General features: G+C 37.9%; 1 protein-coding gene and 1 pseudogene across 2 annotated transcripts in view; one reads left to right on the top strand and one right to left on the bottom strand.

Moving 5' to 3' along the window:
- NF1 (neurofibromin 1) overlaps window positions 1–22,837 on the bottom strand; it is a 261,002-nt gene that overhangs the window by 196,745 nt on the left and 41,420 nt on the right. The window contains exons 2-4 of the mRNA XM_080825306.1: window positions 7,210–7,353; window positions 5,140–5,223; window positions 610–800 (exon numbers count right to left, since the gene is read on the bottom strand). Coding sequence (XP_080681432.1) covers window positions 610–800; window positions 5,140–5,223; window positions 7,210–7,353 — 419 coding nt within the window. The remainder of the gene's footprint in view (window positions 1–609; window positions 801–5,139; window positions 5,224–7,209; window positions 7,354–22,837) is intronic.
- Window positions 7,852–13,334, top strand: LOC308356530 (large ribosomal subunit protein eL32-like; annotated as a pseudogene). Its single transcript has 2 exons — window positions 7,852–7,900; window positions 12,930–13,334. The product of its transcript is annotated as a large ribosomal subunit protein eL32-like (transcript).

Genomic DNA, 22,837 nt, shown 5'->3' with positions numbered 1-22,837 from the left:
TAAAACAGTACAACATATGCTGTAAATACTCAAAATATGGGAGCTTTTAGAATTCATCCACTTAAAACACAGTCTACTTTCTGGAGACTACTTTGCAATTACTCACTTCCTTATGCTTCCCTATCGTTAGGTTTTGGTTTTGCTTCGTAACTTAGGATCTTGTGATTAAGAGCAGAGCTGTGAGATCATTAGAAATCTGACTACTCTTCTCAGTTATTCTGATTAGCTAATTCCATTTAAAAGAATATTTAAAAACCCAACCAAAAACTCATACCTCGTGTAAAAACAAAAACCTGATCATGAGCAACAGATTTCCCTAAAATTTGGACTTTCAACTTCATAACTACTCACATTTCAACTTCATAACTACCCACATTGGACTTTCAACTTCCTAACTACTCACTCACTTTCAACTTCATAAATACTCATATTGTACACACCAATATCACAATACTACATGATAAAAATGTCAAAGAAATCAATATATAAAATTCATACAAAAGTCCAAGTCAAATTCATTTCTGTCAACTTTTTATTTTTATGCAGACAAAAGAAAGACTTCTAAAATTATATTACCTCACAACAGTTCTACGTAGTTTATACACTAACCTCGTAGAAATGCGACTAAACACTGCATTGAAGTTGTTGCAGCTGAGAGAAAATAAAACCCCAGAGGCAGAATTCCGAAGTTCAGCGGCATGTTGGTTTCCTTCGCGACAGGTATGAAGAAAATGGCAGATTTCCGGCAACAACTGTTTGACCAGCATTGTTTCATCTAATCTCATTGTGTCCTTTGGTTGCTGCAACAGAAATAATCACATAATTCTAAAACTTTGTTAAATTCACATGTAAAGATTTTCTGTATGAAATTTTTCAAACATGGGGCGCCTGACTGGCTCAGCGGGTTGAGCCTCTGCCTTCAGCTCTGGTCATGATCTCAGGGTCCTGGAATCAAGCCCCCCATCGGGCTCTCTGCTTGGCAGGGAGCCTGTTTCCCTTCCTCTCTGCTTGCCTCTCTGCCTACTTGTGATCTCTGTCTGTCAAATAAGTAAGTAAAATCTTTAAAAAAAAAAAAAAGAAAGAAAGAAAAAAAGAAATTTTTCAAACAGACATAAGACTGAAATAGAATAATGAACACCCATATATTCGTCACCTACACTCAACTATAATATTTCACCATGTTCACTGAATCTATACTCAGTCTAATAAACAGGACAGTTCCATCTTTCATTGCTTTTTTCTCTTTTTTTTCCATCTTTCCACAATAAAAGTCCAGCCCCCCATCCATTCTCCCTAGAATCCACCCCCCCTACCACCACCACTCCTGTTGGTTCCCTGTTCATCAAATCCCTATAGAAGCTTTTGCACTCCTAGGAATCCCAAGTTTATTGTGAGTTCCAAATAAACGTTACTTATATTCATTTATTTCTGGTGCACTGTGTCATCTGTGTCATATCCAAATAAATTCCTGGGTGTACAATTTACTTATTAAAAATAGTTTTGCTTTGCTTGAGCCATTTCAAAGTAAGTTACAAACATCATAATATTTCATCCACAGGTATTTTAGCATCTCTTAAAAATAAGGACATTCAGGGGCACCTGGGTGGCTCAGTCATTAAGTGTCTGCCTTCCACTCGGGTCATGATCCCAGGGTCCTGGGATGGAGCCCCACATCGGGTTCCCTGCTTGTGGGAAGCCTGCTTCTCCCTCTCCCATTCCCCCTGTTTGTGTTCCCTCTCTCGCTATCTCTGTCAAATAAATAAATAAAATCTTAAATAAATAAAAATAAGGACACTCTCGGGGCACCTGGGTGGCTGGCCACCAACTCCTGATTTCGGCTCAGGTTATGATCTCAGGATCATGAGATGGAGCCCAAAGGCTCTACGTTGAGCACATAGTCTGCTTGTCCCTCTCTCTCCTCCTCTGCGCTTCCCCTCCCCTATCGTGTGCACACACTCTCTCTTTAAAATAAAATCTTTAGAAAATAAAAATAAGGGCATTCTCCAATTTAACTTCAATACAACCACCACATCAAAGAACAACAACAAAATTCCCCTTACATCAGCTAATACCCATTCTATATTCAAATTTCCCCAAGTGCCCCCAAAATGTCTTTCATAACTTTTTTTTAAATATTTTACTTATTTATTCATGAGAGGCAGAGCTAGTGAGAGAGAGCGTGAGGCAGGAGGAGAAGGAGAAGCAGGCTCCCTGCTGAACAGGGAACCCCACAACATGGGGCTTAGTCCCAGGACTCTGGGACAATGACCTGAGCTGAAGGCAGACAGACATTTGACCGACTGAGCCACCCAGGTGACCTCAAAACTTCTTTTTAATTCAATCAGGATTCAAAAAAAGGTTCAGATGATAACAGCATGATTCATTTAGTCTCTTTATTCTAAAATGACTGCCCCCCCCAACACTCCAATACATCATTTTATTCTGACTTTAAGAAAACGGGCCTTACAAAATGTTCCATATTGTTGATCACAATTATTTCTTAGTAGTGGAGACTTAACTTGTAGTTACTGTATTTTCAATACCTGGAACCTAAATCTAATGGTCTGATTAAATTCAGGTTAAACACTTCAGGCAGTTCAGTAAAATTCATACTGTATCCTATCAGGAGTCCATAATGCCAGGTGGTCCCAATGTTAATGACACAGCAAGCTTGACAACCTTACTATTAATATTAAACTCTCTACTTTATAAAGTAAATCTTTTCCCTACAATTAACAAAATAACCAATGGATAAGCTATCCTGCAGACGCACCGTTCCACATTACTATGTCACCTAAGCCTAATAATAATCATGTATGAATGACAATTCATACAATTTCAGTAATACCAAGCAAAGAATAAAATTGTGTATAAATATGTGCTATCCTTGATTCTGTAATTGCAATCCAAGTGCTTATAGATGTAAATACACTGGAACATACAGACAGCAAATAAACAGATATCACAAAACCTCCGAAATTCAAGTGGCAACGCCTGTATCTTACAGGCCAATCAAACAACAGAAATGCTGAAACTCCAATTAATAAGCAAGTAAAAATTACAGAAGTATTCAATCTTTTGAATAATGGTCATATATGCAGGAACAAAGATCGCTCAAATTCTACAAAATTTTACTCATAATATGAAACTGGTAAATATTTGATCATTTCATTTAGCTTTTTCAACTACTTATATGACAAACACGTACTTGCAGGTCACTTCTTAAACTACCTCACTGAACTTCAATCTAAAAATGAAAATCAACAGACAACCATAATAACACTGAAGGCAATCCAAGAAAACAAAATTATTTGATAACATGAATAGCATTATTTTTTTAATTATAAATTCAATGAAAGAAATCCATACATTTTCAATAGAGCAAAGGAAGATAACTTATTTTATGCATTATTATGTAAGTTACACTATGCTTACTTATTAGAGTTTTAATTAGGCTATCTCTAAAGGGTGTCAATAAAACAGGGGCCAATAATACCAGTAATCATTCTCCAAAATACATTTACCATTACCTCTCAATTACAAATGTTAATAGAGAAAAGCTGCAGGACTGACAGAGAAAATAAACCACCCGACCCCATCCGAACATGGATATGGCTAATGTACTGGTATTTATAATCAAAGCAACAAGACCACTATAGAGAACTGGCTCAGGATGTTTAAAAACTGTTCACCTTCCCAATTACATCATCATTTATTTATTTATTTATTTATTCATTTATTTATTTAACAGCACTTTTGTTTTTTCACTCCACTTTACAAATGAACAACAGCATATCACAAATCAATAGAAAGTACCAAACTACAAACAGAACTAGCTCACCCTCAATTTAAGTAGAAAACTTGTAAAAACTGTCTAACAATTTGGGAATACAGCCAAGGGCCAATAAAAGAGTTTAAAACATTACGTTTAGGTTTTGTGTCCTACAGTCTTAAATAGATCTCTTCCCCCAGGACAAGTAATTGAGTACATGTAATTATTTTTCCCCTTCCTCAAACACTATTGACCATTCCTTCTCTTCCCAACCACAAAATCGTCCTCACATCCAAGTCCCGCCCATCTAGGCTGATTATAGAAAACAACTGTAACATGCTGAAGAGAGATGCAATTCTGAATAAAAGCAAAAGATGGGTCAAGGAAGAGGGGCCATAATAACTCTTACAATGAATAGACAGATCTTTAAAATGAAGGCAATAAAATTTATATATTTACTAAAAAACTACCACATTCCAGTAAGAGTTAAGGTTATCGAAGTATAGAAACACCTTGCTTTATGCAACAAAAATATTCTCAAAAAAATTCTCAGTAAGTCATTGTTGAAACATACTGAGATAACTATTTAGAGGAACTCTAAGAAAGAACTGTTTTGTATTCAACTACTCCTCCACATAACTATTTTATATATTCATAATTTACACATAACAAATGTTCTTAAGGTAGGATCTCTTGGTAATAGTTGTAATTTTTTAAAGTCCACTTTTATATAGATTTGAAAAGTAAAATATTAAAATCAGGTAAAATACTGAAATGGGGTGGCACCTGAGTGGCTCAGATGTTAAGGGTCTGCCTTCGGATTAGGTCATGATCCCAGTGTCCTGGGTTCGAGCACCACACTGGGCTCCCTGCTCAGCGGGAAGCCTGCTTCTCCCTCTCCCAGTCCCCCTGCTTGTATTTCCTCTCTCGCTGTCTATCAAATAAATAAATAAAATCTTTAAAAAAAAATTGAAATGGGGCAGGGAGGGGCAGGGGGTGAAAGATTACTCCTGGTCACATTTTTTCACAGCTAAGCAATACCACAGGCCTAACAATATCTGGAGAAATTAATTAAATCAAATAGTGGCTTTTTTCCATAAAATCTTTTCTAAACAACCTGAGACAGAGATAAGTGGCTCAAGCTTAATACTTTATAAGTAAACTTGGTATTTATTTAATTTACAAAAGATGAGAAAATAATTCTCTTGAAAACTGTATACACTGTTAGCTCTGTTAATAAAATTTATATTCATATGTCTTAGACCAAAAAAATCTGCATGACTTTTCTTGTCCACATCTATACTTTGGTACATCAGATCATTCTCAAAACTGAATTCACAAAATCTGCCTATTTTAGATTTACTTACCCCAGCAAGACATTTTTCCAGTGTATCCAATATAATCAACTGAGAGAGATATAAATTTTTTTCAGCAGCTTCTCCAAATATTCTCTAAAAGAAAAGATATTCAGAACAGTAAAGGTTGGCTATTACTCTCTACTGAATCAACACACATCTAAAAAGTCAGGGACTACGGATTAGGAAAAAAAAAAATCAAGTCTTCCATTTTATCTCCCAGATTAGACTATATTTAAATCTGTTATTTCTGATTTTATCTTAATGCTCACACGAAATAAATTCCCAGGCAAACAAAAATGTTGGCATTTATTATAGTCTATCATTAGCCTTATAAAGTGAAAGAAAGTAACTTTGGTTTATACTTTAAAAATATATAGGATTTAAAAAATGAAACAAGATGGGATCGGGAGGCATACAAACCATACGAGAGACTCTCATCTCACAAAACAAACTGAGGGTTGCCAGGGGGAGGAGGGTATGGAGAGGGTGGTTGGTTATGGACATTGAGGAGGGTATGTGCTATGGTGAGTGCCGTGAAGTGTGTACACCTGGCAATTCACAGACCTGTACCCCTGGGGCAAATAATACATATATGTTAATAAAAAATTAAAAGTGAAAAAAAAACTTGAAAGAAAAAAAAAATATATATATATAGGATTTAGATATATATACAGATCTTAACCAGAATCTTGCATTGTACATTTAACCACACTTCAATGCCACAAAATAATCAGTCTCAATTCTTAAAGCAACAAAATACTGTAACACCAATTACAGTGAATTTAAGGCATTTGCCATCCTTAAATTTAATACTATGCTATTCACCAACAAGGAACTATGGTTTCCACAATTAAGTTTACTCAATAAGCCTAAATGAATGCCAATTATCACAATACTGCTTTTGTTTTTGTTTTGAAAAGAAGGTTCCAATATTAAAATATTTTCACCTAACTGGGAACACAGCCACATATTTATATAAGCAAAATCCTATCACAATGCCCCACACACTGTGCAACAAAAGAGCATCACAAAATCTTACATGTATTTCTGTAAAGTACTTTGCATATTCATAAGAGGTCCTGCTTTTTTCAGAAAAATCTTAATTTTTTTTCTATAAAGAAAAAACTTCTTTGCATAGCAAATGATTGCCCACACCTCCAGTTTATCAATTTTCTAAGTTTGGGACATTGCCTAACGAAGTTTTTAAAAAGAAAACACACTAAAGATGTGACTGTAAAAATAAGACTGATTCGCACAATGTACAACCAGACGTCAGTCTCATAGCTTAATAGAAACAATATAAACTGTGGTTAGAAGTGCTAAAGACAGAAAAAGCAGTTCGGAATTAATCAAGAAATATCCAGATCAGCTGTTTTGAATTGAGTTTGAAGGAGATTTTAGATAGGGACTGACAGAGGAAGGAATCCCCTGAGAGAGTCGGGACAGATGAGATGTTCAAAGGTTCAGAGAAAGAACAGCTGGAGTAACCTGAAGTCTAGGGAATGTAAATAGGTTTTATAAAACAGGAAAAAAAGGCAACTGTGAACTTTTGACCATGGAATTACTTGCTGAAATTGCTATTTGAGGAAAATCATTTCAACAATGGGATCTCTAACTACTATAGAATCTGTCACAGGTTACAGGAGGAAGGAAATAAAACAGCATCTTCGTAAAAGCAATCTCACATTTTAACACTACAATGTCATATTTTATTTATTGTCTACTTAGGACCAGGACAATCTAGTAAGTAAATATTCAAAGCAGCAGCTAAGGAAAAGATTTTAATAGATTATTATGTTACCAATTTATATACGACCTGAAGTCTGTATGAAATCCTAATTCCAAAAAAATAAAAAGAAAAGATAGGGTTGCAAATAAGAGAAGTATCTAAGAGGAAAAAATCAAAAACTAAAAATGAAAAATAAAGGTTACCTGTGCTCATTCACAAAATACAATGAGTGTTTATATCCAGAGTCCACAGAAAAGGACTTTACATACTCCAAAATATGCTGTTGTAAGTCTTTAAATCAGAAAGAAACCAAAGCGAATTCCCCCACAAAACAATGACCCAATACTCACCATATTGTTAACATTCTTTAAGATAGTGGTGAGGCCGCTGATAACCAAAGAAAACTTGTATTTGGAAATATTAATAAGACATTCCTTGTTGTGTTCGGTACTGACTTTGGTATGCGTGTTCTGCTGTCCTGTTTTTATTGGAAGCTAAGGGAAAAAGAAAATGTTAGCTTAAACATGAAAACGACTAAAAAGAACTATTTCTCACTGAAACTCATGAGATTTTAGGAAAATATTTATCCACCACGGTGACCTATGTTTGTATCTCAAGCTCCAATTTTCAATAGAAATTAGCATTTACAGCAAATCTAAAACTCTTGAAATTTCAATTTTTGCAGCTTTCTTTCTCAAAGTCGTAAACCTCTACCTACCTACATAATTAAAACTTACCCAGTATTACATAAGAGATGATGACTCACAGAAATAGAGCTATTTCCTTGTAGCTAAAAATTATTTCAGAGGATGCCTGCAATAAAATGCATACAATCTTTTCCCTTATACACTGAACTCCAGCATTAAAAGAACAGACCAAGAACATCTATGCCCCAGACCTCTAATAAATAATGGCAAATAACTGTGTATTTTTCAGAAATGACAGTAAGCTGTATAACCTAGAATAAACACAGTAAGACTAACTCAGGTAAGATGACCACCCTCAGGTACACAGTTGAGGGAGAAACAGAACAACAGACAGGTAAGTTTCATGGGAAAAAAGATATCTTTTAAGTGGACCACATTTACATTTATCTAAGAATGAGTTAAGTCGCACTGCCAAGAAGCTCATCTCTGCTCTGTTCAAAAGTAACATTTTGTATTGAAAGCATTATGAATGTATCCACTGTTTAAATATTAGATCCTGCTAATGCTAACAGAGAAGACTTGTGAGGTTTTTTAAAAAATACTTATTTACTCAGAGAAAGCAAGTGAGAGAGAAAGAGAGAGAGAGAGAATAAGAGCCAGGGGAGGGGTAGAAGGAGATCCCCACTGAGCGGGGAGCCGGAGGTGAAGCTTGATCCCAGGACCCTGAGACCATGACCTGAGCCAAAGGCAGATGTTCAACTGACTGAGCCACCCAGGCGCCCTCAGCATTTTCATTTTTAAAATGGTGCAACTAAAAGTGGAAAGAGACCAAGTAGCATGTCCAAGTTTGTCTACTCAGTTAATAATAGATCACTGATTTGATAATTAATACTGAATAAAAGAGGGGAAGCATTTTTAGGGCTTAACAGGAGGTACAGAATTACACGTTGGTTTTAAAGGTTACAGAGGGAAAAAAATCTGAAAGGTGTAAGAAAGGAGAATTTTAAAAGGCAGTGGCTGTAATGTAGCTTGTAAATCTCCCCTGCTCTCTTTGTAATGGTTAATTTTATGGGTTAACTTGACTGGATCATAGGATGTACAGGTATTTGACTAAACATTATTTCTGGGTGTATTTCTGAGGGTGCTTCCAGATGCAATTAGTATGTGAATAAGTGAATTCAGTCAAACAGAGGACAATGCACCCCATAAAGCCCAAAATACAAGCAAATAGGAACAAACCACTTCAAGCTATAAAACTGGTGGGTATAAGCATCTCTGCAAAAGAAACCAGAGGGAAGTAGAAGGTCTGATGGATCTTAGGAAAATCCCAAAATTCTATTCTATTCTCAATCAAAAGTACAACAGGCCATCTTGAGAACATCAGCTGACCAAAAAAATAAGAACATTAGCTGAAACACAGGGTTGTGTTTTGTTTTGTTTTGTTTTGTATATTGCAATTTGCACATGAGTACAAAAGGTCTACCATAATGGCCTGAGAAGAGAGCACACTTTTTAAACAAAACAAACTTTTTAAACATCATTATCTAACAGAAGTTTCTGCAGTGATACACTGTATCAACAATGCTCAATACAGCAGCCATAGCCACATGTGCTATTAAGCACTTGTTACACGGCTAATGTAAATGAGGAATCAAATGTTAACTTCTATTTAATTTACTCACATTTAACTTTAAGTAGCTATTGGACACCATTGGGCAGCACTGTTCTAAACTAACCAGCTGAAGAAGAACCCTTTTAGGATGAAGCCTACATTGAGAAGAATTGATGAGATCCCTTTTAGGATGAAGCCTACATTGAGAAGAATTGATGAGATTCACTCCAAACTGACAACAGGGACAACTGGGGACAAAGGACCAAGGTCCAGATAAAGGTGGTAAAGAGGAAGAAAGCTAAAGGAGCTCAGAAAGGATGACATGGGGGCGCCTGGGTGGCTCAGGGGTTTAAGCCTCTGCCTTCGGCTCGGGTCATGGTCTCAGGGTCCTGGGATCGGGCCCCGCATCCGGCTCTCTGCTCAGCGGGAGCCTGCTTCCCCTTCTCTCTGTCTGCCTAGCTCTGATTTCTCTCTGTCAAATAAATAAAATCTTTAAAAAAAAAAAATTTAAAAAAAAAAAAAAAGAAAGGATGACATGATGGGTTTGTTCAATTTCATGAAATAGAAGAGCTCTAGATCCATGAAGAGAAAAAGCTACCCTGGCTCACATTTCCCCTCCACCAATTCAGGAAAACTATTTTCAAATATAAATAAGCAACAGCAGGGGGACCTGGGTGGCTCAGTCAATTAAGTGACTGACTCTTGATTTCAGCTCAGGTCATGATCTCAGGGTCGTGGGATTGAGCCCCACACGTCGGGGCTTGACTCTGGTCTTGGAGCCTGCTTCAGATTTTCTCTCCCTCTCTTTTTGCCCCCCCCCCCCAAAAGAGCAATAGCAAAGAATGTGGTCAAATAACATGTGAAGCTACCATGAGGAAAAAAAAAATAAGAGACAGAATAACATTGCAACAGAAAATGAAAGTGAGCCCAAAAGTCATGTTCCAAGCAGGTCCTTCTGTTGAGGGAAAGAGAAACCATCAGAGATAAGGGTTGACACTGAGGGCTGAACTGACAAAACTGCAGACATGAGGGGGCCTCAAATGCATAACTAGTGGAAAAGGCTTAAAAGCTAAGCCAAAACTTCTGAAAAAGCAGAATTCCAAAGTCTCACAGCCTCGGGAAGACAAAATGATTAGAGTTCAGTACCTGCCAGTGGAAGGAACCTAGTAAATAAACCCCATTTTTAACTATAAGTTCCAGAGGGCTACATCCCACAGAAACAGGGGAGAACTGCAGCAACTGGAACGCTTTTTTTTTTTTTAAGTTTATTTATTTATTTAAATAATCTCTACACCCAACATGCCGCTCAAACCCAGAACCCTGAGATCAAGAATGGCCAGCTCTTCCGACTGAGTCCGTCAGGTGCCCAGGCAACTACAACTCTTAAACGCTATTAGTAGGAATGTAAATCAGTAATTATTTTGAAAAATGTCTGACATTGTCACTAAAACAGAATATATAAACATTCTCAGCGATTTCACTAGGTATATACCCAAAAGATCTATGTACATATATCCACTGAAATATATGTGCAAAAATGTTTATAACAGCGTGTTAATAAACTGGGAACACTCCAATCGTCTATCAATAGCAGAAATGGTTTGAAAAAGCAATAGAGTCAAAGAAAAACTATATAGCTATAAAAGTAAGTGGCTTACAGCCCTTAAGCTTAATCTCACAAATATGAATGAAAAGTTGGAACAAAATATCACTTACTGTACGATTATGCTACATAAATTTCAAAGACATGAGAAATTCAAATCAGGATAGTAAAAACCCTTGGAAAGAACAGGTAATGACTAGAAGGAAATGCAGGAGGAAGGACTGCTACCACCTTATGGTTACATTGGTGTGTTTACTCTGTCAACATTTATTAAGCTGTATATTTACATTTATTTGTGCATCCTTCTATATGTTTAAGTTGACAGAAAGTTTGTAAATATATGTATTCAACTCCATGAGTTCATAGTGATACTAAAAAACTAAAACAAATTTTGCAACAAATGAAACCCAAATCAAGGAGAAGCAAAGTAGTAATGAAGCTAAGCACCCTTAGTGGACACGGAGGAATTACACACTGGCACTGCCCAGCTCCCCTTCATGGAAGGACTTGTTGCCTTAACTGCTAGAAGTATTCAGTCAGTCCTTCAGGGATTGCCTCACCTGCAGAGAATGACCCTAACCAAGGTCAAAGCCTTCCTGGGCAGCCCACACCCAGCGACCAACTGATACGGCAATATAAAGGCCTACACACCTATGCCTAATTCTGGGCAACTCAGAATGGCCAATTCTGGCACCAGAGCTCCTAAAAGGGGTTGGCCAAATCTAACACTGGACCTGCACTGCACCATGAATTCAGCATCTGCTCAATCCTCCCTCCTCCCAGGTGTTGATCCCAAAGGAACACCTTAATGAACATCCTGCCCTAGGCTTCCAGGGCAGCTGGCTGCAGATGCTTCTTTAAGAAGGGGTTTTAAAGCCGGCAATGGAGGGGGCACCTGGGTGGCTCAGTGGGTTAAGGCCTCTGCCTTCAGCTCGGGTCATGATCCCAGGGTCCTGGGATCGAGCCCTGCATCGGGCTCTCTGCTCAGCGGGAAGCCTGCTTCCTCCTCTCTCTCTCTCTCTCTGCCTGCCTCTCTGCCTACTTGTGATCTCTGTCTGTCAGATAAATAAATAAAAATCTAAATAAATAAATAAAGCTGGCAATGGAGGAAAAATAGTAACTACAAAAGCAATGAAACTGAAAGAGCATTACTAAAATCTTTGCTCTCTGGAAAAAAGATAACACAGCCAACAGAAGCTAAGTTTGAAAGCCAAAGGTCTCTCTGGAAGCATATAAAGACGGTCTCCTCCCTTGTAAAAGGAGGACAGAGAAATCCACGGACCAGAACCAACACTTAATTATCAGAGTTGCTGGGCTTCAAAGGTTAAATTACCTAAAAGGCACGTCTGCTATGCCAAGACCAGAGCCCTGAGGGGAAAGAGTAAGACAAATATGATGGAAATAAGTGGTCTGTGGGCCCAAAAATCTCCTATTTCCAGGTTCGCCTAAATCCTCTCTGTCTACCATAGTGGCCCATTACTGCTTACTAAGTGGTGGCACCCCCAAACTTGTTTGAAGACAATTCAAAGGCTTCTCCCCTGAAAAACAATAGATGTTCCTCTCAGGATTTGTCACCACCTCCTCTACTAGCCAAAGGGGTAAAGAGAGAATTTTCTGAGTGTTGAAACTTCTTATATCTTGACCATGTTGATGGTTACATGAATACATGCCATTTAAATGTCAAAACTCAGAATTAAGTTGGTATAAATTCAAAAGAGAGTGTTGTAACATTAGGATGTTAAATGTAATCCCCATGGTAACCACAAACAAAATAGCTGTAGAATACACAAAAAGGACATGAGAAAAGAATTTAAACATTTCACTGCAAAAAATAAACACAAATGAAGACAGTAATGCAGAAAATGAGACCAAAAAAAAGCTATAGGGTATAGGGGAACCAACAGCACAATGATAGCAGTAAATTCTTATCAGTAACTATCTTAAATGTAAATGGATTACGCTCCAATTAGAAAACAGACACTGGCAGAATAAATAAAAACACATGACCCAACCACACACTGCCCATAGGAGACTCACTTGAGATCTAAAGACACAAACAGGTTGAAAGTGAAAGGGTGAAAAAAGGTACTTCATGCAAATAGTAACCAAAGAGAGTGGGGGTAGCTATACAAATTATCAGACAAAACAAACTTTAAGTCAAAACAAGTTACGAGGACCTTCCCCTCTCTTCCTCTGCACTGCCTACAGAGGTGGCCGCCCTCATTCCACTGGTGAAGCCCAAGATCGTTAAAAAGAGGCCCAAGAAGCTCATCCAGCAGCAGTCAGACCGATATGTCAAAATTAAGCGCAACTGGTGAAAACCAGGCATTGACAATAGGATGCACAGAAGATTCAAGGGCCAGATCTTGATGCCCAAGATTGGTTATGGAGCACTAAGAAAACAAAGCACGTGCTGTCCAATGGCTTCGGAATTTCCTAGTTCATAATGTCAAAAAGCCTGAAGTGCTGCTGATATGCAACAAATCCTACTATGAAGAGATTGCTCACAATGTCTCCTCCCAGAACTGCAGAGCCACCGTGGAAAAGGCAGCCAAGCTGGCCATCAGAGTCACCAATCCCAATGCCAGGCTCCACAGCCAAGGAAATGAATAGACAATGTATGTGAACGTAATATTTGTTAATAAAACCACAAAGCTACCAAAAAAAAAGTTATGAGACAAAGAAGGACATTATATATTAATAAAAGGTTCAGTACAGCAAGGAGACATAATATTTAGACCATCAAAATATAAGGAAAAACTGACAGAATTATTATTTTAAAGATTTTATTTATTTATTTGACAGAGAGAGATCACAAGTAGGCAGAGAGGCAGGCAGAGACAGAGAGGAGGAAGCAGGCTCTCGATCCCAGGACCCTGAGATCATGACCTGAGCGGAAGGCAGAGGCTTCATCCACTGAGCCACCCAGGTGCCCAAAAACTGACAGAATTAAAGGGTAAATTACTTCTACAATAATAATTGGAGACTTCAATACCCCACTCAAAATAATGGAGAAAACAGACGACTTAGGGACATCTGACCAGTGGTTCAGTCAGTTGGGTGTCTGCCTTTGGCTCAGGTCATGGCCGCAGGGCCCTAGGATTGAGCCCCAAGTCAGACTCCCTGCTCAGCAGGGAGTCTGCTTCTCCCTCTCCCTCTGCCCCTCCCCTTTGCTTGTGCTCTCTCTCTCCCCAGTAAATAAAATCTCAAAAAGAAAAAAAAAAGGAAAAAAACAGACGGCTTAAACTACAATAAGCCAACTAGGCCCAACGAATATCACAGAATGTCCTACCAAACAACTCTTCTCAAGTACATGTGGGACATTTTCCAGGATGACCACAAGCAGGTCAAAAAATTACACATCAATAGTTTTTAAAAGATAAATATCATACAACATATCTTCTCTGACCACAATGGAATGAAGCTGGAAATTAGTAAACTAAAACTTGAAAATTCACAAAATTGTGGAAATTAAACAATATGCTTTTTTACATTCCAGTATAATTAACATTGTGTTATATTAGTTTCAGGTGTACCATATAGTGATTCAACAATTCTATACATTATTCAGTGCTCATCATGATAAGTGCTCTTAATCTTCACCTATTTCACCCAACCCCCCACCTCCCCTCTTGTGACCATCAGTTTGTTCTCTGTATTTAAAAGTCTGTTTTTGGTTTGTCATTTTTTTTCTTTGCTCATTTGTTTTGTTTTTTAAATTCCACACATGAGTGAAATCATATGGTATTTGTCTTTCTCTGACCAACTTATTTCCCTCAACATTATACCCTCCAGCTCCATCCATGTTGTCGCAAATGGCAAGACTTCATTCTTTTTAATGGCTGAGTATATCCATGGGGTGGGTGTGTGTGTGTGTGTGTGTGTGTGTGTAGCACTTCTTTATCCATTCATCTATCAATGGACACTTAGGTTGCTTCCATATCTTGACTAGTATAAATAATGCTGCAATAAACACAAGGCACATATACCTTTCCAAATTAGTGCTTGTTTTCTTTGTGTAAATATCCAGGAGTGTAATTATTAGATCACATGGTAATTCTATTTTCAACTTTTTGAGAAACCTCCAAACTGTTTTCCATAGTAGCTACACCAGTTTGCATTCCCACCAACAGTGCAGGAGGATTCCTTTCTCTCCACATCCTCACTGATACTTATTGCTTCTTGTGTTGTTGATTTTAGCCATTTTGACAGGTGTCAGGTGATATCTCATTGTGGCTTTAATTTTCATTTCCCTGATAGTGAGTAATGTTGAACATCTTTTCATGTGTCTGTAGGCCACCTATAGATCTTCTTTAGAAAAATGTCTGTTCATGTCTTCTGCCCGTTTTTAACTGGATTATTTTAAACAATATACTTTTAAACAACGACTGTTTCAAGAAGAAAGCACAAGAGAAATCAGTAAATACCAACAAATGAAAGTACATACAATATGCCAAAACTTGTGGGATGCAGTGAAAGCAGTGTTGAGGGGGAAGTTTATAGCTATAAACACTTAACATTAAAAAACAAGGAAGATTCCAAACCAACAATCTAACTTAACAACATAAAGAACTAGAAGAAGAAGAACAAGTGAAATCCAAATCTGGAGGAAAGGTAACAATATGAGAGCAGAGATAAAATAAGAATAACAAAACAGGGAAAAATCAATGAAACCAAAAGTTGGTCTTTCAAAAATATCAACACAACTGATAAACCTTTGGCTAAATGGACTAAGAAAAAAAGGAAGACGACTCAGGTTAGCTGCACCTGGGTGGCTCAGGTGGTTGAGCATCCAACTCCTGATTTCAGCTCAGGTCATGAGCTCAGGGTTGTGAGAATGAACCCTGTGTTAGGCTCTGCACTCAGTGGGGAGTCTGCTTCTCTCCTTCGCTCTCTGCCCCTCCCCCTGCCTATGCTTTCACTCTCTCTAAAAATGAGTAATTAAAAAAAAAACTCAAATTACTTAAATCAAAAAGTGGATACGTTCTATAGAACTAAAAAAAAGGATTTTAAACAGTGCTATGAACAACTGTATGCCAAAAAACAAAAACAAAAACAAAACTGAATAAACCTAAATGAAATGGATAAACTCCTAGAAACACAAAACCTACCAAGGCTAAACCACAAAGAAATAGAAAATCTGAATAGACTTGGAGGCAAACTGTATCAATGACCAAAAATCTCTCAACAAAGACCTGAACCTAATCATTTCACCAGTGAATTCTACCAAACATTTAATGAAGAACTGATCCTAATCCCTAAACTTTTCAAAAAAAAAAAAAAACTGAAGAGAAGAAAATGCTTCCTAACTTATTTCTGAGGCCAGCATAACCCTGACACCAAAGCCAAAGATACGAGAATATTACAGACTGATTATTATAAATACTGATGCAAAAATCTGCACCAAAATGTACCAAAATTCTGCAACATAGTAAAAGAATCATACACTAAGACTAAATGGTATTTATTCTTAAAATGCAAGAATGGTTCAACATATGAAAAATCAATGCAATTTGCTACATCAACAAAATGAAGGGAAAAGACCACAGGTTTATCTCAACTGATGCAGAAAAAGCATGTGACAAAATCCAAACACAATCTCATGATAAAAACACTCAGGAAAGAAAAGGAATAGAAGGAAGCTACCTCAGCATAGTAAAATCCATATATGAAAAACCCACAGCAGACATCATACTCAATGGGGAAAGACTGAAAGCTTTTTTTCCCTAGAACAGGAACAAGGCAGGATGCCCATTTTCACCACTTGTATTCAACACAGTACTCAAAGTTCCAGCCAGAGCAATAGGCAAGAAAAAAAAATAAAAGGCATTCAAATTGTAAAGTAAAATTATCTGTTCTAAGACAACATGATCTTATATGTAGAAAACTCAAAAGGTTCCACCAAAAAACAGCTGTGAGAACTGATAAAGGAAATCATCATAGTAGCAGGATAAAAAAAGCCAACACACAAAAATCAGTTGCGTTTTGTTTTTGTTTTTAAGATTTTATTTATCTGAGAGAGAGAAAGAGAGAGAATGAGAGAGGGAGCATGAGAGGGAAGAAGTCAGAGGGAGAAGCAGATTCCCTGCTGAGCAGGGAGCCCAATGCAGGACTGATCCCGGGACTCCAGGATTATGACCTGAGCCTAAGGCAGTTGCTTAACCAACTGAACCACCTAGGCATCCTCAGCTGCATTTTAGACACTAATAATGAACAATCTAAAATGGAAAGCAGGAAAACAATCCCACTTATAATAGCATCAGAAAGAATAAAACACTTATAAATTTAACCGAGGACATGAAACTTGTATACCAAAAACTACAAAACACTGCTCAAAGAAACAAAAGACAATATAAATAAACAGAAATATATCCTATGTTCATGGATTAGAAGACTTAATATTCTTAAAATGTCAATACTACTCCAAAGTGACCTACGGATTCAACGCAGTCCCTATCAAAATCCCAATGACATATTTGGAGAAATAAAAGAACTCATCCTAAATTCATATGGAATCTCAAAAGACTGTGACTAACTGAAACAATCTTGAAAAAGATGAACAAAGTTGGAAGACACACACTTCCTGATTTGAAAACTTACTACAAAATTACAGTAATCAAAACATTGTGGTACTGGCATTAAGACAGACATACAGACCAATGGAATTGGTCTATTCCATTCCTTTGGTCTGTATGTCTGTCTTAATGCCCTCACATACATGGTCAAATAATCTTTGACAAGGGTGCCAAGACCATTTAATGTGGAAAGTACAGTCTTTTTAAATTTTATTTTATTTATTTATTTGAGAGAGAGAGCATGAGAGATCACAAGCAGAGGAGAGAGGCAGAAGGAGAAGCAGATTACCCACCAGGCAGGAAGCCCGACATGGGGCATGATCCCAGGACCCAAACCATGACCCGAGCCAAAGGCAGAAGCCCAACCAACTAAGCCACCTAGGTGCCCCAAGGACAGTCTTTTCAAACAAATGGACACTGGGAAAGCTGGGTAACCACATGCAAAGGAATGAAATCGGACCCTTAACCTAACACCGTATACCAAAACTAACTCAAAATGGATCAAGGAAGATGGAAGATGGAAGACCTAAAGCAATAAAACCCTTCGAAGAGGAGCACCTGGGTGGCTCATTCATTGAGCATCTGACTCGATCTCAGCTCAGGTCTTGATCCCAGGGTCATGAGTTCAGGCCCTGCACTGGGCTCCGCACTAGGTATAGAGCCTACTTTAAAAAAAAAAAAAATCCTTCAAAGAGAACACAGGGCAAAAACTTCATCACATTGCATTTGCTAATGATTGATCAGATACAATACCAAAGATACAGGTAACAAAAGAAAAAACAAAATGGACTACAAGAAAATTTTTTAAATTTTGTGCATCAGAAGACACTATCCACAAAGTAAAAAGGCAACCCACAGAATGGGAAAAAAATATTTGCAAATCCTATATCTGGTAAGAGATTAAGATCTAGAATATATAGAGAACTCCTAGAACTAAGTAACAACAACAAAAAACCCAATTCAAAAATGGGCATAGAACTTGAATAGTCATTTCTCCAAAGATGATGTATATTAATGGCTAATAAACACATGAAAAGATGTTCAACATCACTAAACATTAAGGAAATGCAAATCAAAACTACAATGAGATACACCAACACACAACCATTCGTATGATTATTATCAAAAAAACAGAAAACCAAGAAGTGTTGGTAAGGATGTAGAGAAATGGAACCCTTGTGCACTGTTGGTAAGAATGTAAAAATGGTGGGGAGGGCGCCTGGGTGGATCAGTCGTTAAGCATCTGCCTTAGGTCATGATCTCAGGGTCCTGGGATTGAGCCCCACAACAGGCTCCCTGCTCAGCAGGGAGTCTGCTTCTCCCTCTTCCCTCTTCCTACTCTTGCATGCATGTGCTCTTTCTCTGTCTCTCTTTAACACAAACTAATTTTTTTAAAAAGAACGTAAAAATGGGACAGTCAACACTATAGAAGTACCTCTGAAACATTTAGAACAGAATCACCACATGATCCAGCAATTCCACTTCTGGGTATATATACAAAAAACTGAAAGCAGGTTCAAAGGCATATTTGTACAACCACATTCACAGCAGCACTGACAGTAACTAAAACATGGAAGCATCCCAGTGCCCATTAACAGATAAATGGATAAGCAAAATGTGGTATATACCTACATTGGAATAAGGGGGGTAAGATTATTCTTAAGGGGGGAGATTATTCTGCAATATACCATAACATGGATATACCTTGAAGACACTATGCTGAGTTAAATAAGCCAGTCACGAAAAGACAAACACTATACGATGCCACTTACATGAATTACTTAGGGCACTCAAAATCAAAAGAATGCATAACGGTGGTTGCCAGAGCTAAAGAAGGTGGAGAATGGGAAATTATTTTTTAATATGTACAGAGTTTCAGTTTTACAAGACAAAGACTTATGGGGATGGATGGAGTAATGATTGCACAGCAATGTTAATGTATTTAATACCACTGAACAGTATGCTTAAAAATGGTTAAGATGATAGGGGCGCCTGGGTGGCTCAGTTGATTAAGCATCTGCCTTCAGCTCAGGTTCTGATCCCAGGGTCCTGAGATCAAGTCCCACATCAGGCACCCTGCTCAGCGGGAAGCCTGCTTCTCCTCCTCCCCGCCCCCCGCCCCCGCTCATGTGTTTTCTTGCTCTCTTTCTCTCTCTCTCAAAATAAATTTTTAAAAAATCTTAAAAAATAGAAAAATTTTTCAAAATGGTTATGATGAACTTTATATTATGTATATTTTACCACAATAAAAACAACCTGAGTGGTTGTTTTAAGAAAAAGGGTGAATGTTACTGTATACATTATATATTAATTTCTTTAAATCTGTGGTCAAAGGATTCTGACAAAACACTTACTGAATATTTACCATGTGCCAGATAGCAATGAAGGTGTTGAACATAAAGATGAATAAATGTAACCTCCAGGTACCACTAATTCTGAAAATCTCCTCTAATCTCTCTTCTCTTCTCCCTGAATAAAGGTAGCTCCTCTTGGGCAATCTTACATATTCACTGACTATCCTGCTGATGACAAACGACTCCAATGAGTGCTGATGGCCAAAACAGCCCCAGACTATACACACCCTGTAAAATCCTCCCCTTTGACAGAGAAGGACTTTCAAATATAATGCGATGTCCCTCTCATCATTGTTATATTTTATGGCAAAAGATACTATGCAGATGCAATTAGGATACCTAACCAGTTGACTCTGAGGTAATCAAAAGGCAGATTATCCTGGATGAGCCTGCCCTAACCAGGTGAGCATAAGAGTCCTAAAGCAGCAAAAATGCCTTTTGTTGTCCTTGAAGAAGCAAACTACCATGCTGTGGGTGAAATGGCCACATGGCAAGGAACAGCAAGCAGCCTCTAGGAGCTGAGGGCCTCAGTCCCCCAACTATAAGGACCTAAATTTCTACCAACAACCAGTGCACTTGGAAGAAGACCCCAAGCCTCAGATGAGATTGCAGCCCTGACCAACATCTTCATTTCAGCTTGGTGAGAACTGAGCAGAGAAGTCAGCTAACCAATGCCCAGATTCCTGACCCACAGAAACTGTGAGATAATAATCTTGTATTATTTTAAGCCAGTATGCTTGTGGTAGTCTATTACATGAAATAGAAAACTAACACAATTACCAAATCTGTATCTTCAAATGTGTTATTCAAATGCCTACTTGGTATCTCCATACAGGTATCTTGTAGGCACTTCAAACTCAGTGTTTCTAAAATTTAATTCATAATCTTCCTATCATGTTTCCTATCTTAAGAACAGCACCACATTACACCCAGTTTCTCATATCTGAGATCTGACAGTCATCTTTGATACCTCCTTTATTCTCTTCCTTTCATCCCCCTTTAGTCAGATTGATAAAAAGGAAAATAACTAGGCATGCACAACTCAGTTCTACCCTGCCTTACATGGGAATAGGCATGCCACAGAGTACAAGAATTTTCGTCTGTGCCAGTCAACATGCCAAGAGTTGATCAGGAACCTAGCCCTGCAGAAGGGAGTGATCAACACTGAATGGATGAGTAGGTCTACCCAACTCTGAAATTTAGATTTAGTTACTAAGCCCATTTGGGTCTCCAACTTCACAATGATCAGGAAAAAAATATATACATAGATATATATATTTATAAATATATAAATCATTAATAAAATATTTCATACATGTAAAATATATAAATGCATATATATGTATTGTTATATGTTTGTGTTCATTCTATCAATATAAATTTTTATGTCTATAAATTTATTTATGAATATTTCTATTTACATATTTTAATATTTATATTTTCATATATATTTTGCCTCCATCTTTATCCTTTTATTTTCAACTTATTCAGAAACACATGGCAGGGTGCCCAAGCTCCCAAAAACAGCACTAAAATCTATGTAAAAGAAAAATTAGAGGGAAGTAAAGGACCGAGATTTTAACAGATAAAGTGGTCAGGGAAAGCTCTCTGGCAATGTGACACTCTGAGCAGACACCTAAATAAAGGAAGAATGGGAAGACCCATGCAAAGATCTGAAGAGGAGCATTCAAAGCAGTAGTGGCAGGTAAAATGGATCTGACATTGGAATAAACATGAAAAGTTCAAAGCCTAGCAAAGAGTCCATTGTGGCTAAACCAAAGAAAATAAAAGATGAAAATGTAGGGGATGAGGTCAAAGAGAGAAGCAGGAGGGGTTCAGATCATGGAAAGCCTTATGGGCCATTTTAAGAGCTCTGAATCTGAGTTTGATAATGTGGCATATTATATTTTCCAAATATGGTCACAGTATCTCTCATCCCAAATGCAACAGGACTTTGCCACTCCCACATCAAGAAGTGTAATCTATTTTTCCATTTTCTTGCATCTAGGCAGGTCTCATAACGGTTCTGACCAATAAAATATGGCAGAAAGGACACTGTGCCAGTTCCAGGCACAGCCCTTAATGGTCTGACCATTTTTCTTTCCCTCCTCCTGGAAGGCAGCTGCCAGGTAAAAAGTAATTACTCGGAGACCACCATGCTGCGAGAAGCACAAGCCACATGGAAAGATTCTGAAGAATGAGATGCCATGTGGAGAGAGAAGCCAAGAAGCCCTGCGGTGCTAGCCATGTGACTGAAGAGGTCATACTGGAAAGGATGTTCCAGCTCCAGCCACCCCAGCCAACACCATGTGGAAAAGAGCTGAACCTGTCACGGATTCCTGACTAGCAAAATTGTGAGCAAAATAAACAGACTGTTTTAAGCTACAAAGCTCTGGTATAGCTTGTTATGCAGTAATAGATAACAAAAAGAGAGAGGAAGAAGATACTGAAGGGATGTAAACAAGGGAGTAACATAATCTGATTTATGTTTATGTTTTTTTTAAAAAAGAGCTTTCTTGTGCTGTATGTTAGAAGACAATGTAGGCAAGAGAAGATGGTAGTTTAAATTAGGCTAGTAAGGTAAAGGAGAAATAGTGAGCTGATATTATAACAGATTTGGAAGATGGGGATGCATATTTAAAATGGCAAGCTTAGTGGCTCAGTCAGTTAAGCATCTGCCTTCAGCTCAGGTCATGATCCCAGGGTCCTGGAATCGAGCCCCACGTAAGGCTCCCTGCTCAGCGGGGAGTCTCTCATCCCTCTTTCTCTCTCCCTCTGCCTCTCCCCCTGCTCGTGCTCTCTATCTCCCATAAATAAATAAAGTCTTTAAAAATAAATACGATAAAATGACAAACTTATTCTGAAGCTCATCTGAAGGAATAAATTTGTGAGACTACCAAAGAAAGTTTTGAGAAACAAGAACAAGAGGCACCTGGGTGGCTCAGTCATTAAGAGTCTGCCTTTGGCTCAGGTTATGATCCCAGAGTCCTGGGCTGGAGCCCCAGGTTAAGCTCTCCACTTGGTGGGGAGTCTGCTTCTCTCTCTCCCACTCGCCCTGCTGGTGTTCCCTTTCTCGCTGTGTCTCTTTCTGTCAAATAAATATAAAATCTTTAAAAAAGAATAAACTCACCATAGCGAAAAAAAGCACATACTAATTATAGTCATAGAACAGATACTAGAATGTACA

This window comes from Martes martes (assembly GCF_963455335.1).
Source record: "Martes martes genome assembly, chromosome: 16".
In the NCBI taxonomy this organism is placed as follows: Eukaryota; Metazoa; Chordata; class Mammalia; order Carnivora; family Mustelidae; genus Martes; species Martes martes.
The sequence above is the reverse complement of the archived record's forward strand: the minus strand, read 5'-3'. Positions and strand labels throughout refer to the sequence as shown.